The sequence below is a fragment of the Ovis aries genome, chromosome 8 (genome assembly GCF_016772045.2).
Source record: "Ovis aries strain OAR_USU_Benz2616 breed Rambouillet chromosome 8, ARS-UI_Ramb_v3.0, whole genome shotgun sequence".
Classification (NCBI taxonomy): Eukaryota; Metazoa; Chordata; class Mammalia; order Artiodactyla; family Bovidae; genus Ovis; species Ovis aries.
The window spans coordinates 54,972,317-54,990,630 of NC_056061.1; the positions used below are offsets into that span (position 1 = coordinate 54,972,317).

Consider the following 18,314-nt stretch of genomic DNA (forward strand, 5'->3'; position numbering starts at 1 on the left):
CCCTAAAGACCCTTTCACCCCACATGGTTCACTTCTTTAGCAATTCACCCATATTGAGAGACTACCATTTGTCAGAAGTGACGGTAAGCACTTAATTCTTACAACATCCCCACATGTTATTATATCCACAGTGTGATTTTTTAAAACCTGAATTTAGATGATTTAAGTCACCTTTCCAAGGTTCACCCTGACTTTTCAACAGAGTTGTGGTTTGAACGTAGGTCTGTCTTGCAAATACTTTCTTAACCTCTCCATTGACTGTTAATCCGAGACGCAAAGGGCAAACGTGGTTTTCCCAATATAGTCAACATTAGTTAATTCAGTTCATTATTCATCTACTTCTTCTGGGCTTAAAGCCCATGTTCCCTCAAGAAAGAATAAAGATAAGATGGGCTAAAAAAAAATTAATATATGTAAAGTCAATAGGTACATACATTTTTTTTCCTCTGCTAACCATTGAGACTCTCCAAGATTTAAAACATTGTGGTAGTTATGGTAGATTCTTATTAATCAGAGATTGCCAGGTGAAGTCCTTGCAGTCCCTCCATGCAGGTGAAAAGACACATTAACTGGCACTCAGATTTCTTCAAGGCCTTTGTATTTTTTTCCTAATGAGACGGACTGGAGAAAGCTCTGCAATGTCTTCTTCCTTTTAGATGCTGATGAGTTCTGAATAGGTCTTATTGGACTTCCCAAATGAGAGCCTCTCCTTAGTGAGTTAGGTTAATACAAATCCAACCTCTTTTTTCAGCCTCATTCATAATGTACATGTCATTTTATAAAATGAGACCAACCACCTGCCTTTCTGAAACTTGAGACTGAGCAAGAAAACCATTGTTTATTTAATAGTAAAGTTTTATATTGGGAAACACAAAATTTGGATCTGTTTATGTCCTATTTGGGGCTCCCCTGGTGGCTCAGGTGGTAAAGAATCTGCAATGTAGAAGACCCAGGTTCAATCCCTGGGATGGGAAGATCCCCTGGAGAAGGGAATGGCAACCCACTCCAAGATTCTTGCCTAGGGAATTCCATGGACAGAGAAGCCTGGTGGACTACAGTCCATGGGGTCACAAGAGTCTAGTTCAGTAGTTCAGTAGTTAACACTGAACAACTCATGTGATGTTCAAAATAGAGCTGTTGGCAAGATGTCATTCCATAAAGAGTGCCTAAAATATTTTATAAATATCAAATTGGTGCTTTCTATTTATATTCAATATGTATGAAATATTAGGAATGTATCAGCACTTATTTATAGTCACAAATTATCTAAAATATAAAATTTAAGATGATGCTTTGCTTGCTAACATTGCAAAAGCAATCATGAACTATGTTTTTACCTCATAAAGTAAGCCTAGCTAAATATTTTACCACACTAAGTCTGTAAAATACGCACTTTCCAGACACTCGGTAAAACCCAAGGTTTGAAGTCTTTTCCTACCTTAGTCTTGTTGTTGTTCAGTCATTCAGCTGTGTCAGACTCTTTGCAATCCCATGGACAGCAGCACAGCAGACTTCCCTGTCCTTCACCAACTCTCAGAGCTTGCTCAGCTCCTGTCTGTTGAGTTGGTGATGCCATCCAGCCATCTGGTCATCTGTCTTCCCTCTCTCCTCCTGCCTTCAATCTTGACCAACATCAGGGTCTTTTCCAATGAATCGGCTCTTTGCATCAGGTGGCCAAAGTACTGGAACTTCAGCTTCAGCATCAGTACTTCCAAAGAATATTCAGGGTTGATTTCCTTTAAGACTGACTGGTTTGATCTCCTTGCAGTCCAAGGGACTCTCAAGAGTCTTCTCCAACATCACAGTTTGAAAGCATCAGTTCTTTGACACTCAGTCTTCTTTATGGTCCAGCTCTCACATCTATACATGACTACTGGAAAAACCATAGCTTTGACTAGACAGACCTTTGTTGGCAAAGTGATGTCTTTATATAGATTATTGTCTTTATTTTATTTACTTTATTGAAGAGTTGTTGATTTACAATGTAAAGTTAGTTTCAGGTGTAGAGCACAGTGCTTCAGTTTATTGTTGTTGTTTAGACACTAAGTCATGTCCAGCTCTTTTGAGACCCCATAGACTGTAGTCCACCAGGCTCCTCTGTCCATGGTATTTCCCAGGCAACAATACTAGAGAGGGTTGCCATTTCCTTCTCCAGGGGATCTTCCCAATCCAGGGATTAAACCTGCATCTCCTGCTTTGCAGGCAGATTCTTTACTACTGAGCCACCATGGAAGCCCGTGATTCAGTTTATATATATATATACACACACATACATATGTATAAAATACATCTGAGTTAAATGGTCATCTGAGTTAAATTCACCCATTCCAGTCCATTTTAGTTTGCTGATTCCTAGAATGACAACGGTCACTCTTGCCATCTCCTGTTTGACCACTTCCAATTTGCCTTGATTCATGGGCCTGACATTCCAGGTTCCTATTCAATATTGCTCTTTACAGCATCGAACCTTGCTTCTATCACCAGTCATATCCACAACTGGGTATTGTTTTTGCTTTGGCTCCATCCCTTCATTCTTTCTGGAGTTATTTCTCCACTGATCTCCAGTAGCATATTGGGCACCTACTGACCTGGGAGTTCCTCTTTCAGTATCCTATCATTTTACCTTTTCATACTGTTCATGGGTTCTCAAGGCAAGAATACTGAAGTGGTTTGCCATTCCCTTCTCCAGTGGACCACATTCTGTCAGACCTCTGAACAATGACATGCCCATCTTGGGTGGCCCCACAGGCATGGCTTAGTTTCATTGAGTTAGACAAGGCTGTGGTCCTAGTGTGATTAGATTGAGTAGTTTTCTTTGAGTATGGTTTCAGTGTGTCTGCCCTCTGATGCCCTCTTGCAACACCTGCTGTCTTACTTGGGTTTCTCTTACCTTGGATGTGGGGTATCTCTTCAAAGCGCAGCCACTGCTCCTTACCTTTGATGAGGGGTATCTCCTCACCGCCGCCCCTTCTGACCTTGAATGTGGAATAGCTCCTCTAGGCCTTCCTGTACCCACGCGCCACCACTCCTTGGACATGGGGTTGTTTCTCCCAGCCACCGCCCCTGACCTCAGACATGGGGTTGCTCCTCCTGGTCACCGCATCTGGCCTGGGACATGGGGTAGCTCCTTTCGGCTGCTCCTGCACTGTCGCAGTGTGGCACTCTCGGCCACTACCCCTGACCTTGGACACGGGGTACCTCCTCTCAGCTGCCACCCCTGACCTCAGATGTGGGGTAGCTCCTCTTGGCCGTTCCTGCGCCGTCGCAGCCTGGCATTCTCGGCCACTGCCCCTTACCTCGGGTGTGGGGTAACTCCTCTTGGCTGCTGCCCCGAGGGCATGGGGTCCTCCCGGCTTCTGCCCCTGACCTCAGACATGGGGTAGCTCCTCTCGGCTGCTCTATGTGTGCTGTCGGAGCTGCCCATAGGTGGGCTGGAATGGGTGAATTTAACTCAGATGACCATTATATCTACTACTGCCTGCAGGAATCCCTTAGGAGAAATGGAGTAGCCACCATGGTCAACAAAAGAGTCCGAAATGCAGTACTTGGATGCAACCTCAAAAATGACAGAATGATCTCTGTTCGTTTCCAAGGCAAACCATTCAATATCACAGTTATCCAAGTCTATGCCCCAACCAGTAACACTGAAGAAACTGAAGTTGAATGGTTTTATGAAGACCTACAAGATCTTTTAGAACTAACACCCAAAAAAGATGTCCTTTTCATGATAAGGGACTGAAATGCAAAAGTAGGAAGTCAAGAATCACCTGGAGTAACAGGAAAATTTGGACTTGGAATGAGGAATGAAGCAGGGCAAAGACTAATAGAGTTTTGCCAAGAAAATGCACTGGTCATATCAAACAACCTCTTCCAACAACACAAGAGAAGACTCTACACATGGACATCACCAGATGGTCAACACTGAAATCAGATTGATTATATTCTTTGCAGCAAAAGATAGAGGAGCTCTATACAGTCAACAAAAACAAGACCAGGAGCTGACTGTGCCTCAGATCATGAACTCCTTATTGCCAAATTCAGACTGAAATTGAAGAGTAGGGAAAACCACTAGACCACTCAGGTATGACCTAAATCAAATCCCTTATGATTATACAGTAGAAGTGAGAAATAGCTTTAAGGGCCTAAATCTGATAGATAGAGTGCCTGATGAACTATGGACTGAGATTTGTGACATTGTATAGGAGACAGGGATCAAGACTATCCCCATGGAAAAGAAATGCAAAAAAGCAAAATGGCTATCTAAGGAGGCCTTTCAAATAGCTGTGAAAAGAAGAGAGGTGAAAAGCAAAGGAGAAAAGGAAAGATATAAGCATTTGAATGCAGAGTTCCAAAGAATAGCAAGGAGAGATAAGAAAGCCTTCCTCAGTGATCAATGAAAAGAAATAGAGGGAAACAACAGAATGGGAAAGACTAGAGATCTCTTCAAGAAAATTAGAGATACCAAGGGAACATTTCATGCAAAGATGAGCACGATAAAGGACAGAAATAGTATGGACCTAACAGAAGCAGAAGATATTAAGAAGAGGTGGCAAGAATACACAGAAGAACTGTACGAAAAAGATCTTCATGACCAAGATAATCACGATGGTGTGATCACTCACCTAGAGCCAGATATCCTGGAATGTGAAGTCAAGTGGGCCTTAGAAAGCATCACTATGAACAAAGCTAGTGGAGGTGATGGCATTCCAGCTGAGCTATTTCAAATCCTGAAAGATAATGCTGTGAAAGTGCTGCACTCAATATGCCAGCAAATTTGGAAAACTCAGCAGTGGCCACAGGACTGGAAAAGGTCAGTTTTCATTCCAGTCCCAAAGAAAGGCAATGCCAAAGAATGCTCAAACTACCGCACAATTGCACTCATCTCACACGCTAGTAAAGTAATGCTCAAAATTCTCCAAGCCAGACTTCAGCAATATGTGAACCGTGAACTTCCAGATGCTCAAGCTTGTTTTAGAAAAGGCAGAGGAACCAGGGATCAAATTGCCAACACCCGCTGGATCATCGAAAAAGCAAGGGAGTTCCAAAAAAACATCTATTTCTGCTTTATTGACTATGCCAAAGCCTTTGACTGTGTGGATCACAATAAACTGTGGAAAATTCTGAAAGAGATGGGAATACCAGACCACCTGACCTGCCTCTTGAGAAACCTATATACAGGTCAGGAAACAACAGTTAGAACTGGACATGGAACAACAGACTGGTTCCAAATAGGAAAAAGAGTATGTCAAGGCTGTATATTGTTTCCCTGCTTATTTAACTTCTATGCAGAGTACATCATGAGAAATGCTGGGCTAGAAGTGCAAGCTGAAATTAAGATTGCCGGGAGAAATATCAATCACCTCAGATATGCAGATGACACCACCCTTATGGCAGAAAGTGAAGAGGAACTAAAAAGCCTCTTGATGAAAGTGAAGGAAGACAGTGAAAAAGTTGGTTTAAAGCTCAACATTCAGAAAACAAAGATCATGACATCTTGGTCCCATCACTTCATGGGAAATAGATGGGGAAACAGTGTCAGACTTTACTTTTTTGGGCTCCAAAATCACTGCAGATGATGACTGCAGCCATGAAATTAAAAGATGCTTACTCCTTGGAAGAAAAGTTATGACCAACCTAGATAGCATATTCAAAAGCAGAGACATTACTTTGCCAACTAAGGTCTGTCTAGTCAAGGCTATGGTTTTTCCAGTAGTCATGTATGGATGTGAGAGTTGGACTGTAAAGAAAGCTGAGCACTGAAGAATTGATGTTTTGAACTGTGGTGTTGGAGAAGATTCTTGAGAGTTCCTTGGACTGTAAGGAGATCCAACCAGTCCTTTCTGAAGGAGATCAGCCCTGGGATTTCTTTGTAAGGAATGATGCTGAAGCTGAAACTCCAGTACTTTGGCCACCTCATGAGAAGAGTTGACTCGTTGGCAAAGACTCTGTTGCTGGGAGGGACTGGGGGCAGGAGAAGGTGACAACAGAGGATGAGATGGCAGAATGGCATCACTGACTCGATGGACATGAGTCTGAGTGAACTCAGGGTGTTGGTGATGGACAGGGAGGCCTGGCGTGCTGTGGTTCATGCGGTCGCAAAGAGTCGGACATGACTGAGCGACTGAACTGAACTGATAAAATACATATAATATATGAATGTTTTTTATTATTTTCCCTTACAGGTTATTATTGAGTATATTTCCCTGTGCTATACAGTAGGTCTTTGTGTTAGCTATTTTATTTAGACTATTACTTTCAATAGCCAGTTGTTAGCAAGAATCTATCACAATAATGCAGTGGCCTTCATATATTATCACTAGAGCACTGCAGTATTCTTATACTCAAAGTAGATTAGTAATACCAGTTAGTATATATGTTCCCTATATATAAGAGCAGGGACAAAATAGTGGAAGTGGTTGATCACTGAAGCAAATGAGACTTTCCATAATGAAAGATGATGAAAAACCATCATTTGGCCTTCATTGCTATTTAATGAATGAGGTTTTGTTTGTTAGACTTGTGATCACCCTCCATCCTAGCCTTTTAAATGCCATCCTCCATCTGTCTCTATTTAATCCCCAAGTCCTAATTCCTATTCAAAGGCCAGTATGGCACAGTGGCAAAGAATCTGCCTGCCAATGCAGGAAACACAAGAGACATGGGTTTGATCCCTGGGTTGGGAGGGTCCCCTAGAGTAGGAAATGGCAACCCACTTCATTATTCTTGTCTAGGAAATTCCATGGATGGAAGAGCCTGGTGGGCTACAGTCCATGGGGTTGCAAAGAGTGGAACATGACTGATCACACACATACACGTCTACTAGAGTTTTCTGTAATTCTAAACCAGGGCATGTAATTCAAATCCAGGCATCAGAGTAGCTATAAAAGTAATTTCTGTTCACCCACCTTTCACCTTTTTCACACCTGTTTTGTTTGAGAAACATGTTTTGAGTTTCTTGTTGCCAGGGTCCTTGACCTACATTCAGGCTAAAAATGTAGAACAGCAACTATCACTGAGTCCAGATGATTTTCTTACTGGCTATCAAGTCTCAATGGTTTGTGTATCATGTTGAAAAAGCCATTCCATTAATAGATTAAGGAGTTGTGTTGTTGAACTGTCATACAGAAGAGGTGGATCACTATTTAATTTTCAGTCAGGCTTTGTGAGTAAATGCTATTTGATTACAGCGTTCACTCTGCAAGATCCAGGAAGTTGATTAACCTTGAAGAAAAATTGATCACATTACCTAAAGTTAGAAGTCTTATAAATGAGATAGTCTAGTCATCTGGTTTATCATGTCTCTGAAACAGACCATCTCCTAAAGCAAGGAAACATGCTATTATGAAGTTTTATAGAAGCTTTGAATTCTGGCTGGCCACATTTGATTTGTTAACTTTTCCAAGTCTCATTTCACTATCCATAAAATCCTTGTGCATTAGATGACAAGTCTAAGCATAATAGATGTTCAGTAAATTCTAGCTGTTCTTATCATCATGGTTATCATTTGACCATTTTTTTCAAAAGCATGATGTTTTGTGCAGCGCCTCCATTTCTGATGAGATATGCTAAATTCTGGGTTTTTAAGTAATTCTAGGCTCTTCAAGTCACAGAAAACCCCTTTTATAATCACCTTATATTTTCTCTTCTCTTTAAGTCCTTCAAATATATTATTTATGGATTTGTAAACACTGACTGTAGCTATTTTTCTCATCTTTAAAATTAGGGCATTAAGAGTACTCATTTCATAGAATTTCTCTGAAGATTGGATAAGATAATGAAGTCAAGATACAACATATTGTCTGCCACATAATGGATGCTGTGTAGATAAAAGATATTGTCCCATTATTACGTGTAGTAGTTTCAAAGCTTCCCTTTGTTTTTTGAAGAGATGCACCATACTTGAACCATATCGAAAGTGAAAGTCACTCAGTCATGTCTGACTCTTTGCGACCCCATGAACTATACAGACCATGGAATTCTCCAAGCCAGAATACTGGAGTGGGTAGCTGTTCCCTTCTCCAGGGGATCTTCCCAACCCAGGGATTGAACCCAGGTCTCCTGCATTGCAGGTGGATTTTTTTTACCAGCTGAGCCACAGGAGAAGCCCAAGAATACTGGAGTGGGCAGCCTCGCCCTTCTCCAGAAGATCTTACCAACCCAGAAATTGAACTGGGGTCTCCTGCATTGCAGGGAGATTCTTTGCCAACTGAACTATGAGGGAAGCCCAAGAACCATATTGAACTTATTTTAAATATATTTTTATGTACATAATTTTATTTAATATTTATATACCTCACAACTTGTCACATGAATAAATTATCAGCCTCATCCAAAATCTACGGAAAACCTTTCCCTCTATTCAAAGAACTAACAGGCAAAATAAAAAGCCTTTTTAATGGATTTGAAGCCACATTTTTATTTTAGAAGATATTTATCTATAAATAATATAGAATAACTGATTTCATTTAACAAGTCTTAAATAAATGCTGATCTAAAACTTTCTTCTTGAAGAGGAAAGAGAGAAACATAAAATCCATACCGAGAAACTTTCCTGATGGTCCAGTGTCTAAGACTCCTTATTCCCAAGTCAGGGGGCCTGAGTTCAGTCCCTGGTCAGGGAACTAGCTCCATGTGCACAAAGCTACATACTGCAACCGAAAGATCCCCTGTGCTGCAACTAAGACCCAGCGCAGCCAAGTAAATAAATTAAAAAAATTTTAATCCATATACAAGAGACAAGCAATGGCCTTAATGTAGAAGAATTAAATTAAAACACACATTAACACACAGCTTTTTTCTTTTGTTAGAAATGTGTATTTACTCATTTTATCCCTATTTGCTTAGAGTGGACAGTTTGTGTATCTTTACCTAAAATTGGTTAATAGGTTTGGCCTTTTTAAAAATATGCAGTGCTCTCATTTCAGCTTCAGATTATTTGGTTTGGATGTGGTGGGTAAATTTTTTGTGACAGTAAGCCAGTGCTTATTATGCATGGGGGACTCTAGTAGAAATGCAGTATTTTGTACTAATTGCTAACGGAATGATCTGTAATTTCAGCTGCATGATTTGCTCCTTACATGTGCCCAGCTATAACAATCTGAAGTTAGTACTGCATTTGTTAATATTAGACACAAATTTATCCTGACACTTTCATAGGAAAGGCCTCAGAAACATTTAGTCATGTAAAATATAATCATAGTCTTAAAATATTTGCTTTTTGCTCCCATGCATTTCAGGCAGAATCTCATTTTATAACTTATCTCTATTGCTTAACAGGAGAATGGTTTGGAGAGGTTCCTTGGGGATCTTGATTATATGATAGGTGTTATGAGTAGTTACTGCACCCTTATCAAAGAACAATGTTTATGTAATGTGAATATTCCTTGTCTCTATACACACTTCAGATCTTTCCTATCGTACTGAATTAAATGTGGTTTTAATTTGCATCCCATTCCCAGTGTTTGTTGCCAGACATTTCAGACTTTTTGAGGACAAATGAAAGTAGCTTGTGGTGTAAGTTAAATATTTTGTGTCAGGATAAAATTAGCAAACCATTATGTAAAGGGCACATTTCCCCATGTGTTTATCTTATAACTGCATGAACTAGACTTGTACAGAAGCTTTGAAAAAACCCCATAGCTGTCATATTCATAAGTCTTTCTGACCCATTTTGGATATGTGTTAGTATATTACTTGGAGCATACTATAAAACTTAGCCTTCACTTATGGAAATGTGCTTGTACTTTGTTCCCCCAAAAGCAAATACAGAGCATAAGACATAGTATAATAATAGACCTTTGGACGCAGAGACATAAAATGGAATTATGAGTCCTTGAAAGAGCAATTAAATACATTTTCATTTCAACAACTGAAGATGAGAAACCAAAACAGATGGACAGGGGGTAGAATAAATGAGAGAAAAATCCGTATTCATCATGCCTCTTGGCATTCTAGCTCACCAATTTACTCTGCAGTGTTTTACAGTAAATCAGACCTAGTTCTGCATTCCAGCCCCTGATTTATGCTTGTATGAAGTAAAAACTGAAATTACTAAGAAAACTTTTCCCTGGAAGTTTCTGGAATCATCAGTGAGGAGCCTCAAGCCATACCATTATCAATGAGCTGACTCAATTCCTCTTAGAAATGGGTAGGTTATAAATCCTAAATAAGTTAGAGGAAGAACTAGCAATGTATTCTGAAGAACACCCTACCCTAAAAAGCATAGTGAAATGTCATATTATCAAGTATCTTTCAAGATCTTGAAAGTGAAAAACAGCACACTGCTTGCTTCTATCCTGAGAACATCTGCCCAAAATACATGTTCACTAGAGGTTGAATGGAACTTTTAAAATGGTAATAACTCTGTGATCTTCTCCAAAATATTTTTTGCTCTCCTTTCACAAAGATAATAGTAAACAAATATTTGTTGATTGCCTACTATGCGCAAGACACTTTCTTAGACACTGTTACCAAAGCTGATTAAGGTCCCTTCTCTGGTGATAAAGAAACAATATAAAAATCTTAAAATGAAAAGATAGCTTATACATGCATGAGTGTTAAGATAACAAGACAAAGGGAATACAATAGTGATGTGTGAGGACAGTAATTTCAGAGTCATCAGGGCTGACTCCTCCAAGAAAGTAACACTTGAGCCCTGGCCCTGATTCTCCAGGAGTCACATAGGTGAAGATGAAGAAAGAAGTGTTCTCGACAGAGGAGACAGCAATTAAAATGCCTCTTTCTTCCAAACCCCATCTCCCTTTAGGATAGAGAATCTGTAAAGTTTGTCATCTGGCCCAGTGGTTCTAAACTGTGCTATATGATAGAATTATCTGGTATCTTTTAAATGTACTGATGCCTGGGCCTTACCACAAACCCATCAAATCAGAGTGTCTGGAGGTGGCTAGGGGAAACACTAGACAACTGTATTTTTGTAAATGGCCATGATTCGAATCTGCAGCAAGATGCAGAGCCGCTGACCCACAGCAGTGCATCTCAAATATTAACATGCAGAGATCACAGGGGAATCTTTCTGAAATGCAGATTCTGATTCACTGGATCTGGGATGGGGCCCAAGATCCTAATAAGCTCCCAGGTGATGTGATTGCTGCTGATACAGTAGATATCCAAAGTGTGGTGCCCAGGAACAAAGAATTAATATTCACCTGGAAGCTTGCTACAAAAGCACATGCTTAGTCAGAGAATCAGAAACCCGACCATTCAATCACCTCTCAAATCAGAAATGCTAGGGGTATGGCCCAGCCTTCTGTGATTTAAGAAAGCCCTTCAGATGACTCTGAAACCCATTCAAGTTTGAGGACTAAACTGTGTCTTGGTGTTTAGACAGAGTCAATTTGGTACCTAATTGTGTTCCAGCTTGTGTGTTCCATGATTGGTTCATGTTTACAGGTCTGTTGAAACTTCTCAAGCACTTAACCTTGAGCTGAAGGTTTGAGGCCACAGTCTTCTCTTCCTTTTACTTAGTTTTCATTTAAAGCAAATCCTCTCTCATTCTGGATAGAAGAGAAAGAGATCCAGCTCTAGTTTGTCAGACCTCACTTCTTGCTTCCAAAGCCTCTTTATTCATTCAGCTTGCAAGCCACCAGGAGCTTAGAGCACCCCTGCAGGTGGCGCTCCACACTCACCGGTGTCACCTGCAAATGGGCAGGAATCCCTCAGAAGAAAGGAGTAGCCATCATGGTCAACAAAAGAGTCCTAAATGCAGTACTTGGATGCAATCTCAAAAATGACAGAATGATCTCTGTTCATCTCCAAGGCAAACCATTCAATATCACAGTTATCCAAGTCTATGCCCCAACCGGTAACACTGAAGAAATTGAAGCTGAACGGTTTTATGAAGACCTATAAGATCTTTTAGAACTAACACCCAAAAAAGATGTCCTTTTCATTATAGGGGACTGAAATGCAAAAGTAGGAAGTCAAGAAACACCTGGAGTAACAGGCAAATTTGGCCTTGGAATGAGGAATGAAGCAGGGCAAAGACTAATAGAGTTTTGCCAAGAAAATGCACTGGTCATAGCAAACACCATGTTCCAACAACACAAGAGAAGACTCTACACATGGACATCACCAGATGGTCAACACCGAAATCAGATTGATTATATTCTTTGCAGCAAAAGAAGGAGAAGCTCTATACAGTCAACAAAAACAAGACCAGGAGCTGACTGTGCCTCAGATCATGAACTCCTTATTACCAAATTCAGACTCAAATTGAAGAAAGTAGGGAAAACTGCTAGATCATTCAGGTATGACCTCAATTAAATCCCTTATGATTATACAGTGGAAGTGAGAAATAGATTTAAGGGCCTAGATCTGACAGATAGAGTGCCTGATGAACTATGGAATGAGGTTCATGGCATTGTACAGGAGACAGGGATCAAGACCATCCCCATGGAAAAGAAATGCAAAAAAGCAAAATGGCTGTCTGGGGAGGCCTTACAAATAGCAGTGAAAAGAAGAGAGGCGAAAAGCAAAGGATAAAAGGAAAGATATAAGCATCTGAATGCAGAGTTCCAAAAAATAGCAAGAAGAGATAAGAAAGCCTTCTTCAGCGATCAATGCAAAGAAATAGAGGGAAACAACAGAATGGGAAAGACTAGAGATCTCTTCAAGAAAATTAGAGATTCTAAGGGAACATTTCATGCAAAGATGGTCTCGATAAAGGACAGAAATGGTATGGACCTAACAGAAGCAGAAGATATTAAGAAGAGGTGGCAAGAATACACGGAAGAACTGTATAGAAAAGATCTTCACGACCCAGATAATCATGATGATGTGATTACTAATCTAGAGCCAGACATCTTAGAAAGTGAAGTCAAGTGGACCTTAGAAAGCATCACTATGAACAAAGCTAGTGGAGGTGATAGAATTCCAGTTGAGCTATTTTAAATCCTGAAAGATAATGCTGTGAAAGTGCTGCACTCAATATGCCAGCAAATTTGGAAAACTCAGCAGTGGCCACAGGACTGGAAAAGGTCAGTTTTCATTCCAATCCCAAAGAAAGGCAATGCAAAAGAATGCTCAAACTACCACACAATTGCACTCATCTCACCTGCTAGTAAAGTAATGCTCAAAATTCTCCAAGCCAGGCTTCAGCAATACGTGAACCGTGAACTCCCTGATGTTCAAGCTGGTTTTACAAAAGGCAGAGGAACCAGAGATCAAATTGCCAACATCTGCTGGATCATGGAAAAAGCAAGAAAGTTCCAGAAAAACATCTATTTCTGCTTTATTGACTATGCCAAAGCCTTTGACTGTGTGGATCGCAATAAACTGTGGAAAATTCTGACAGAGATGGGAATACCAGACCACCTGACCTGCCTCTTGAGAAATCTATATGCAGGTCAGGAAGCAACAGTTAGAACTGGACATGGAACAAATAGGAAAAGGAGTACGTCAAGGCTGTGTATTGTCACCCTGCTTATTTAACTTCTATGCAGAGTACATCATGAGAAACGCTGGACTGAAAGAAACACAAGCTGAAATCAAGAATTCTGGGAGAAATATCAATCACCTCAGCTATGCAGATGACACCACCCTTATGGCAGAAAGTGAAGAGGAGCTAAAAGCCTCTTGATGAAAGTGAAAGAGGAGAGTGAAAAAGTTGGCTTAAAGCTCAACATTCAGAAAACAAAGATCATGGCATCCAGTCCCATCACTTCATGGGAAATAGATGGGGAAATTGTAGAAACAGTGTCAGACTTTATTTTTTGGGGCTCCAAAATCACTGCATATGGTGACTGCAGCCATGAAATTAAGACGCTTACTCCTTGGAAGAAAAGTTATGACCAACCTAGATAGCATGTTGAAAAGCAGAGACATTACTTTGCCAACTAAGGTCCATCTAGTCAAGGGTATGGTTTTTCCTGTGGTCATGTATGGATGTGAGAGTTGGACTGTGAAGAAGGCTGAGCACCAAAGAATTGATGCTTTTGAACTGTGGTGTTGGAGAAGACTCTTGAGAGTCCCTTGGACTGCAAGGAGATCCAACCAGTCCATTCTGAAGGAGATCAACCCTGGGATTTCTTTGGAAGGAATGATGCTAAAGCTAAAGCTCCAGTACTTTGGCCACCTCCTGCGAAGAGTTGACTCATTGGAAAAGATTCTGATGCTGGGAGGGATTGGAGGCAGGAGGAGAAGGGGACGACTGAGACTGAGATGGCTGGATGGCATCACGGACTTGATGGACTTGAGTCTGAGTGAACTCCGGGAATTGGTGATGGACAGGGAGGCCTGGCATGCTGTGATTCAGGGGGTCGCAAAGAGTCGGACACGACTGAGCTACTGAACTGAACTGAGGGAAGTTTAGCCCCTGTGAAGGGATATTGTGACTCATGTCTAACTGCCATCCTATCAAAAAATCACTCTCTGTACTACTTCTTTGTTTACAAGCATCAGTTAATGGTTTTCTCTCCATTGGGCAGCACAAGGGAGTTTAGTTTAGAGAACTAATTGAATCCTTGCCAATTTGGAGCATGAGGCAAAGCAGCTCCAGATCTCAGTATTTTTCATGGTATGTATTTTCCTCTCTTTTAACATGTGTGTAGTTTTGATACCTCCATATGCAGAATGTAAGCTAGAAATTGTATCTATATGCTGATTGCTTATGGTGAACAATGTCAGATTCATGATCTCCAAAGAAGATTTAGCTTTAGGATCAGGGACCAGGTTTGATCACTCAAGATCTTTTGTGTAGACAGAGTTTTATTAAAGTATAAAAAGGGACAGAGAAAGCTTCTGACATAGACATCAGAAGGGATACGGAGAATGCCCCACTTGCTAGTCTTAGCAAGAGAGCTATATACTTTTTCAGTTGGTTATTTCAGTAAATCAAAAGAAGGTCTCAGGATTGTAAGGGTCTTACCAGACCCACTCCAACAATATACATTTTAAGATAACAAGATTAGAACTAACAATAGAAAGATCTTCCCAGACCCATTCCCACAATTTACATTTTAAAATGACAGGATTAGTCAGAAGGTTCTCAAGAAGGAAAAACATATCCTCAAGCAGGCTACATTGTTGTTATATAATCACTGGTACAAAGTTTAAGGAAAAACATATCCTTGAGCAAGATGAGTTATTTTGTTGTATAATCATCAGCTCTGGGCTTAAAGAAAAAAATATTTGTCATTTTCTCCTCCTCAAGATCCCCAGACCCCTTTCTCCTCAGGGACCCTGGACTTCTTATCAACCTACCTAAGAACTGACTCTCTCAATACATGGATGCATATCATAAATATGGTAGCACATGCTTCTTGGCACGGAGAAGCTATACCTCATTCTCCAATGGGCAAAGAGTGAAAAAAAAAAATTGAACTAAAAACCCAAACTGAATAGGTATATTTTATAAAGTCTCCAAAAGAATCAACATATTCTAATTTTAGAAATTGTACTATTTATGAGTTAGTGTGATAGTGGTGAAGAAACCTTTTTTTTCTCTCTACTACCATCCAGGCCCCTTCCATCCCTACCAACTTTGAATAGTCCCTCTTTCTAATTATTGAAAAAATATATAGGTAGAACACTAGCACTCTTTGCTACTTCAAGAATAAAGTTTTCCTGACATTCGGCAGTTATTTATCCACAAGACGGGGTTAGGTTAATCATCAAAGGAGAAATCTGTGGGACTGCATCTAATAGTGAGCGATAATGCACTGAGTGACTGAAGAGGAATAGTTGGCAAATATGTAAGTAAGGAAGTGAATAAGCAAGTAAATAAATAGATTTCATCAGGAAGGGGAAAAAAAACCCCACAAACTGTAAAGAGAAGAGTTCTTTTGACTTGTAAAAAAAAAACCTCCTTATCATTAGAAGTTAAGCTAAAGAGTCATACAGGTTTTGCATATTTAATACAGGAAGCATGCGGAGACCCAATTGCTACAGATTCTCCACAGCTCTATCTCAGGGACCAATGTATACATTTTTAGATTCCAAAGCATATTTTATTGCCAGTTATGGATTTTCTGTACACTGATCAGGTGGCATTTCTGGGGTATTTATAAATGCTGTATTCTGGGTCTTACATCTTCTTTAGTTCTTAGGCAATGCACTCATTTCCTCTCAAAATCCATTGGCCCCTCTTCTCTGGCTCCTCAGTTTATCTCATCATCCACGTCTCAGGTTCTGGGGGACACGCATGTCTGCTCTTTTGTTGTTGTTTTCATCTTTTAAAAGTGTTAATTATTTGAGATGAGAAACATCGTCTTTCTCAGAAGGATACTTAGCCCATAAAATATTTCGTAGCTGAAATCTTTGCACATCTGTCTGGGATGCTTAGCAGAAGTCAATATTCTTTGCCATTTCCCTTTCACAGTTTGTGGAGATGAATGCACCGGCCTTCTTCTCGGTGACTTGGCTCGCCTGGAGCAGATGGCCACAAGCATCAACCTCACTGGCCCGCTGCCCGCTCCATATAAAATTCTGTATGGTCTTGAAAATATGACTCAGGAACTCAAGGTAGGTTGGAGCGGTAAGAGCGAAAGTTGGGATACAAGATGACGGAAGCTTCCCCAGGGGGAATTGCCCTAATTGGCAATTGCACTTCCCATTGTCCCAAATTAAGGCGGGCCGCTATTAGGGAAATTCAGACGCTTTCTAAGCCAGTTTTTCAGACTTGAAACTACAATTTACTGATTGCTCTTAAGGGAAAAGAGGCTCATGTACCCCCAGTGTTTGGCCTAAATCAATTTTATTATGTATGTTAAATATATGCAAACATAAAGTCAGATATGAACTCCTTATACTTAATAGCTCTATAAAAGCAAAACAAATTAATTCTTTCAAAAGTCTTAAAAACCAATAAAATTCAAATTAAAAACATTAATATAAAGTAACATGATTTTTGCTGAATGCAAATTGCTACTTGCAACAAGAGAATGATGCTGACTACTTCCACACAGGTTCTTTCATCAGCACGTGACATGTGGTAACTCAATTCTACCTTTCCACAATTTGAATTAGAGAACTCCTTGTGAGAGGACCTGAAATGCCATTTGGCATCATTTGACAAGTTTGCATGATTTATATGCGCAGTCTGCCCTGTGATCAAACAGGCATGCCAATGTAGGCACTGAGAGCAGGTGGTCGTGTGAATCTCTCAGGTTCCCAGCCTAGGTTCCAGAAATGCTTGTATTAACATGTAAGTTTACTATCAAAATGAAAACACAAGGTGAAAATTTTGTACTGGAGAATGAGGAGACATTTGAAAGTACTTCAACAGGAACTATTTTTGTTGCAGGGGAAACCCCATTCTAAGACACTGTTATAGCTTTCAGTAGTTGATGGGATACGGCAGAAATGTTAAGGAAATTGAGGTTGTTTCATCTGATTTAAAAAAAAAAGAGAGAGATGAAAAGTGACAACTTATATACTATCAGTCAATTACCAAATATTTATTGAGAAAGTCTGGAATGCCCAGTACTGTACTTGGTTCTCTGAGGGTTTCAGAACCCCTAATGCATGCAGTCACTATCTTTAGGAAGGTTAGGGTCTATATGGTTTAAAAAAGTAATTAAACAATTAGCAAAACTATTACCGCGAGCTTTATAGGCATTTGACATACAGTAGTGTTCAAGATCAGAGAAATAGATAAGATCCAGAGTAAGCAGGAAAAATATATCATTAATGAAAGTGTAATTTGTGTTAAACTTGAAAGATAGAAACAATTTCAACAGGCAGAGAATTATTGGTAGGACTGGAGGAGAATGTCTAAGATTTATTCATTAGGCACTGGCAGATAGTCTTCTAGGAAATACATTCTTTAATTCAGACCACAGCTTTTAAAGTAAGTATTATTATCACTATTTACTAGAAGAAGAAACTGGTCATGATGATAGCAAGAATAGGTAGCATGTATTGATGAGTGTATCTGTGCTGGACAATTGACAAGTATCACACATAGACTGCCAAAAATCCAAGAAGCAGGAAAGAAGTAATGTATTGTCTACATTTTTCTCACATAGTCAGGCAGGGACACTGAGTCACAGAGAAGTTTCAGGTGCAACAAAAGGTCACATGGCTGCTAGGTACAGAGCTGAGATTTGAAAAAAGTCAGTGTGACTGTAAGGCCTGAGATAATGACACCACCTTCACACAGCTCAGAGGGCAAACAGCTCAGGCCACTGTTGGTGAGATCTCTTTGACCCCTAGCCCATCCATGCATACTCTTGCCACTGAATCCACGAGAGCCATGTGCACAGAGGCAGAAGTATGAATGAGCAAGACCTGTCTTGGAGATATTAGAAGTCAGGTCTGCTAGTGAAAGATAAGACTGGAGGCTTTAGTGGGGCTGG

At 40.1% G+C, this 18,314-nt stretch overlaps 1 protein-coding gene across 3 annotated transcripts in view; it reads left to right on the forward strand.

Moving 5' to 3' along the window:
* Nucleotides 1-18,314, forward strand: part of LAMA2 (laminin subunit alpha 2) — a 684,287-nt gene that overhangs the window by 504,788 nt on the left and 161,185 nt on the right. For all 3 annotated transcript variants that reach the window (XM_060419598.1, XM_060419599.1, XM_060419600.1), the window contains one exon: nucleotides 16,337-16,479. In XM_060419598.1, coding sequence (XP_060275581.1) covers nucleotides 16,337-16,479 — 143 coding nt within the window. The remainder of the gene's footprint in view (nucleotides 1-16,336; nucleotides 16,480-18,314) is intronic.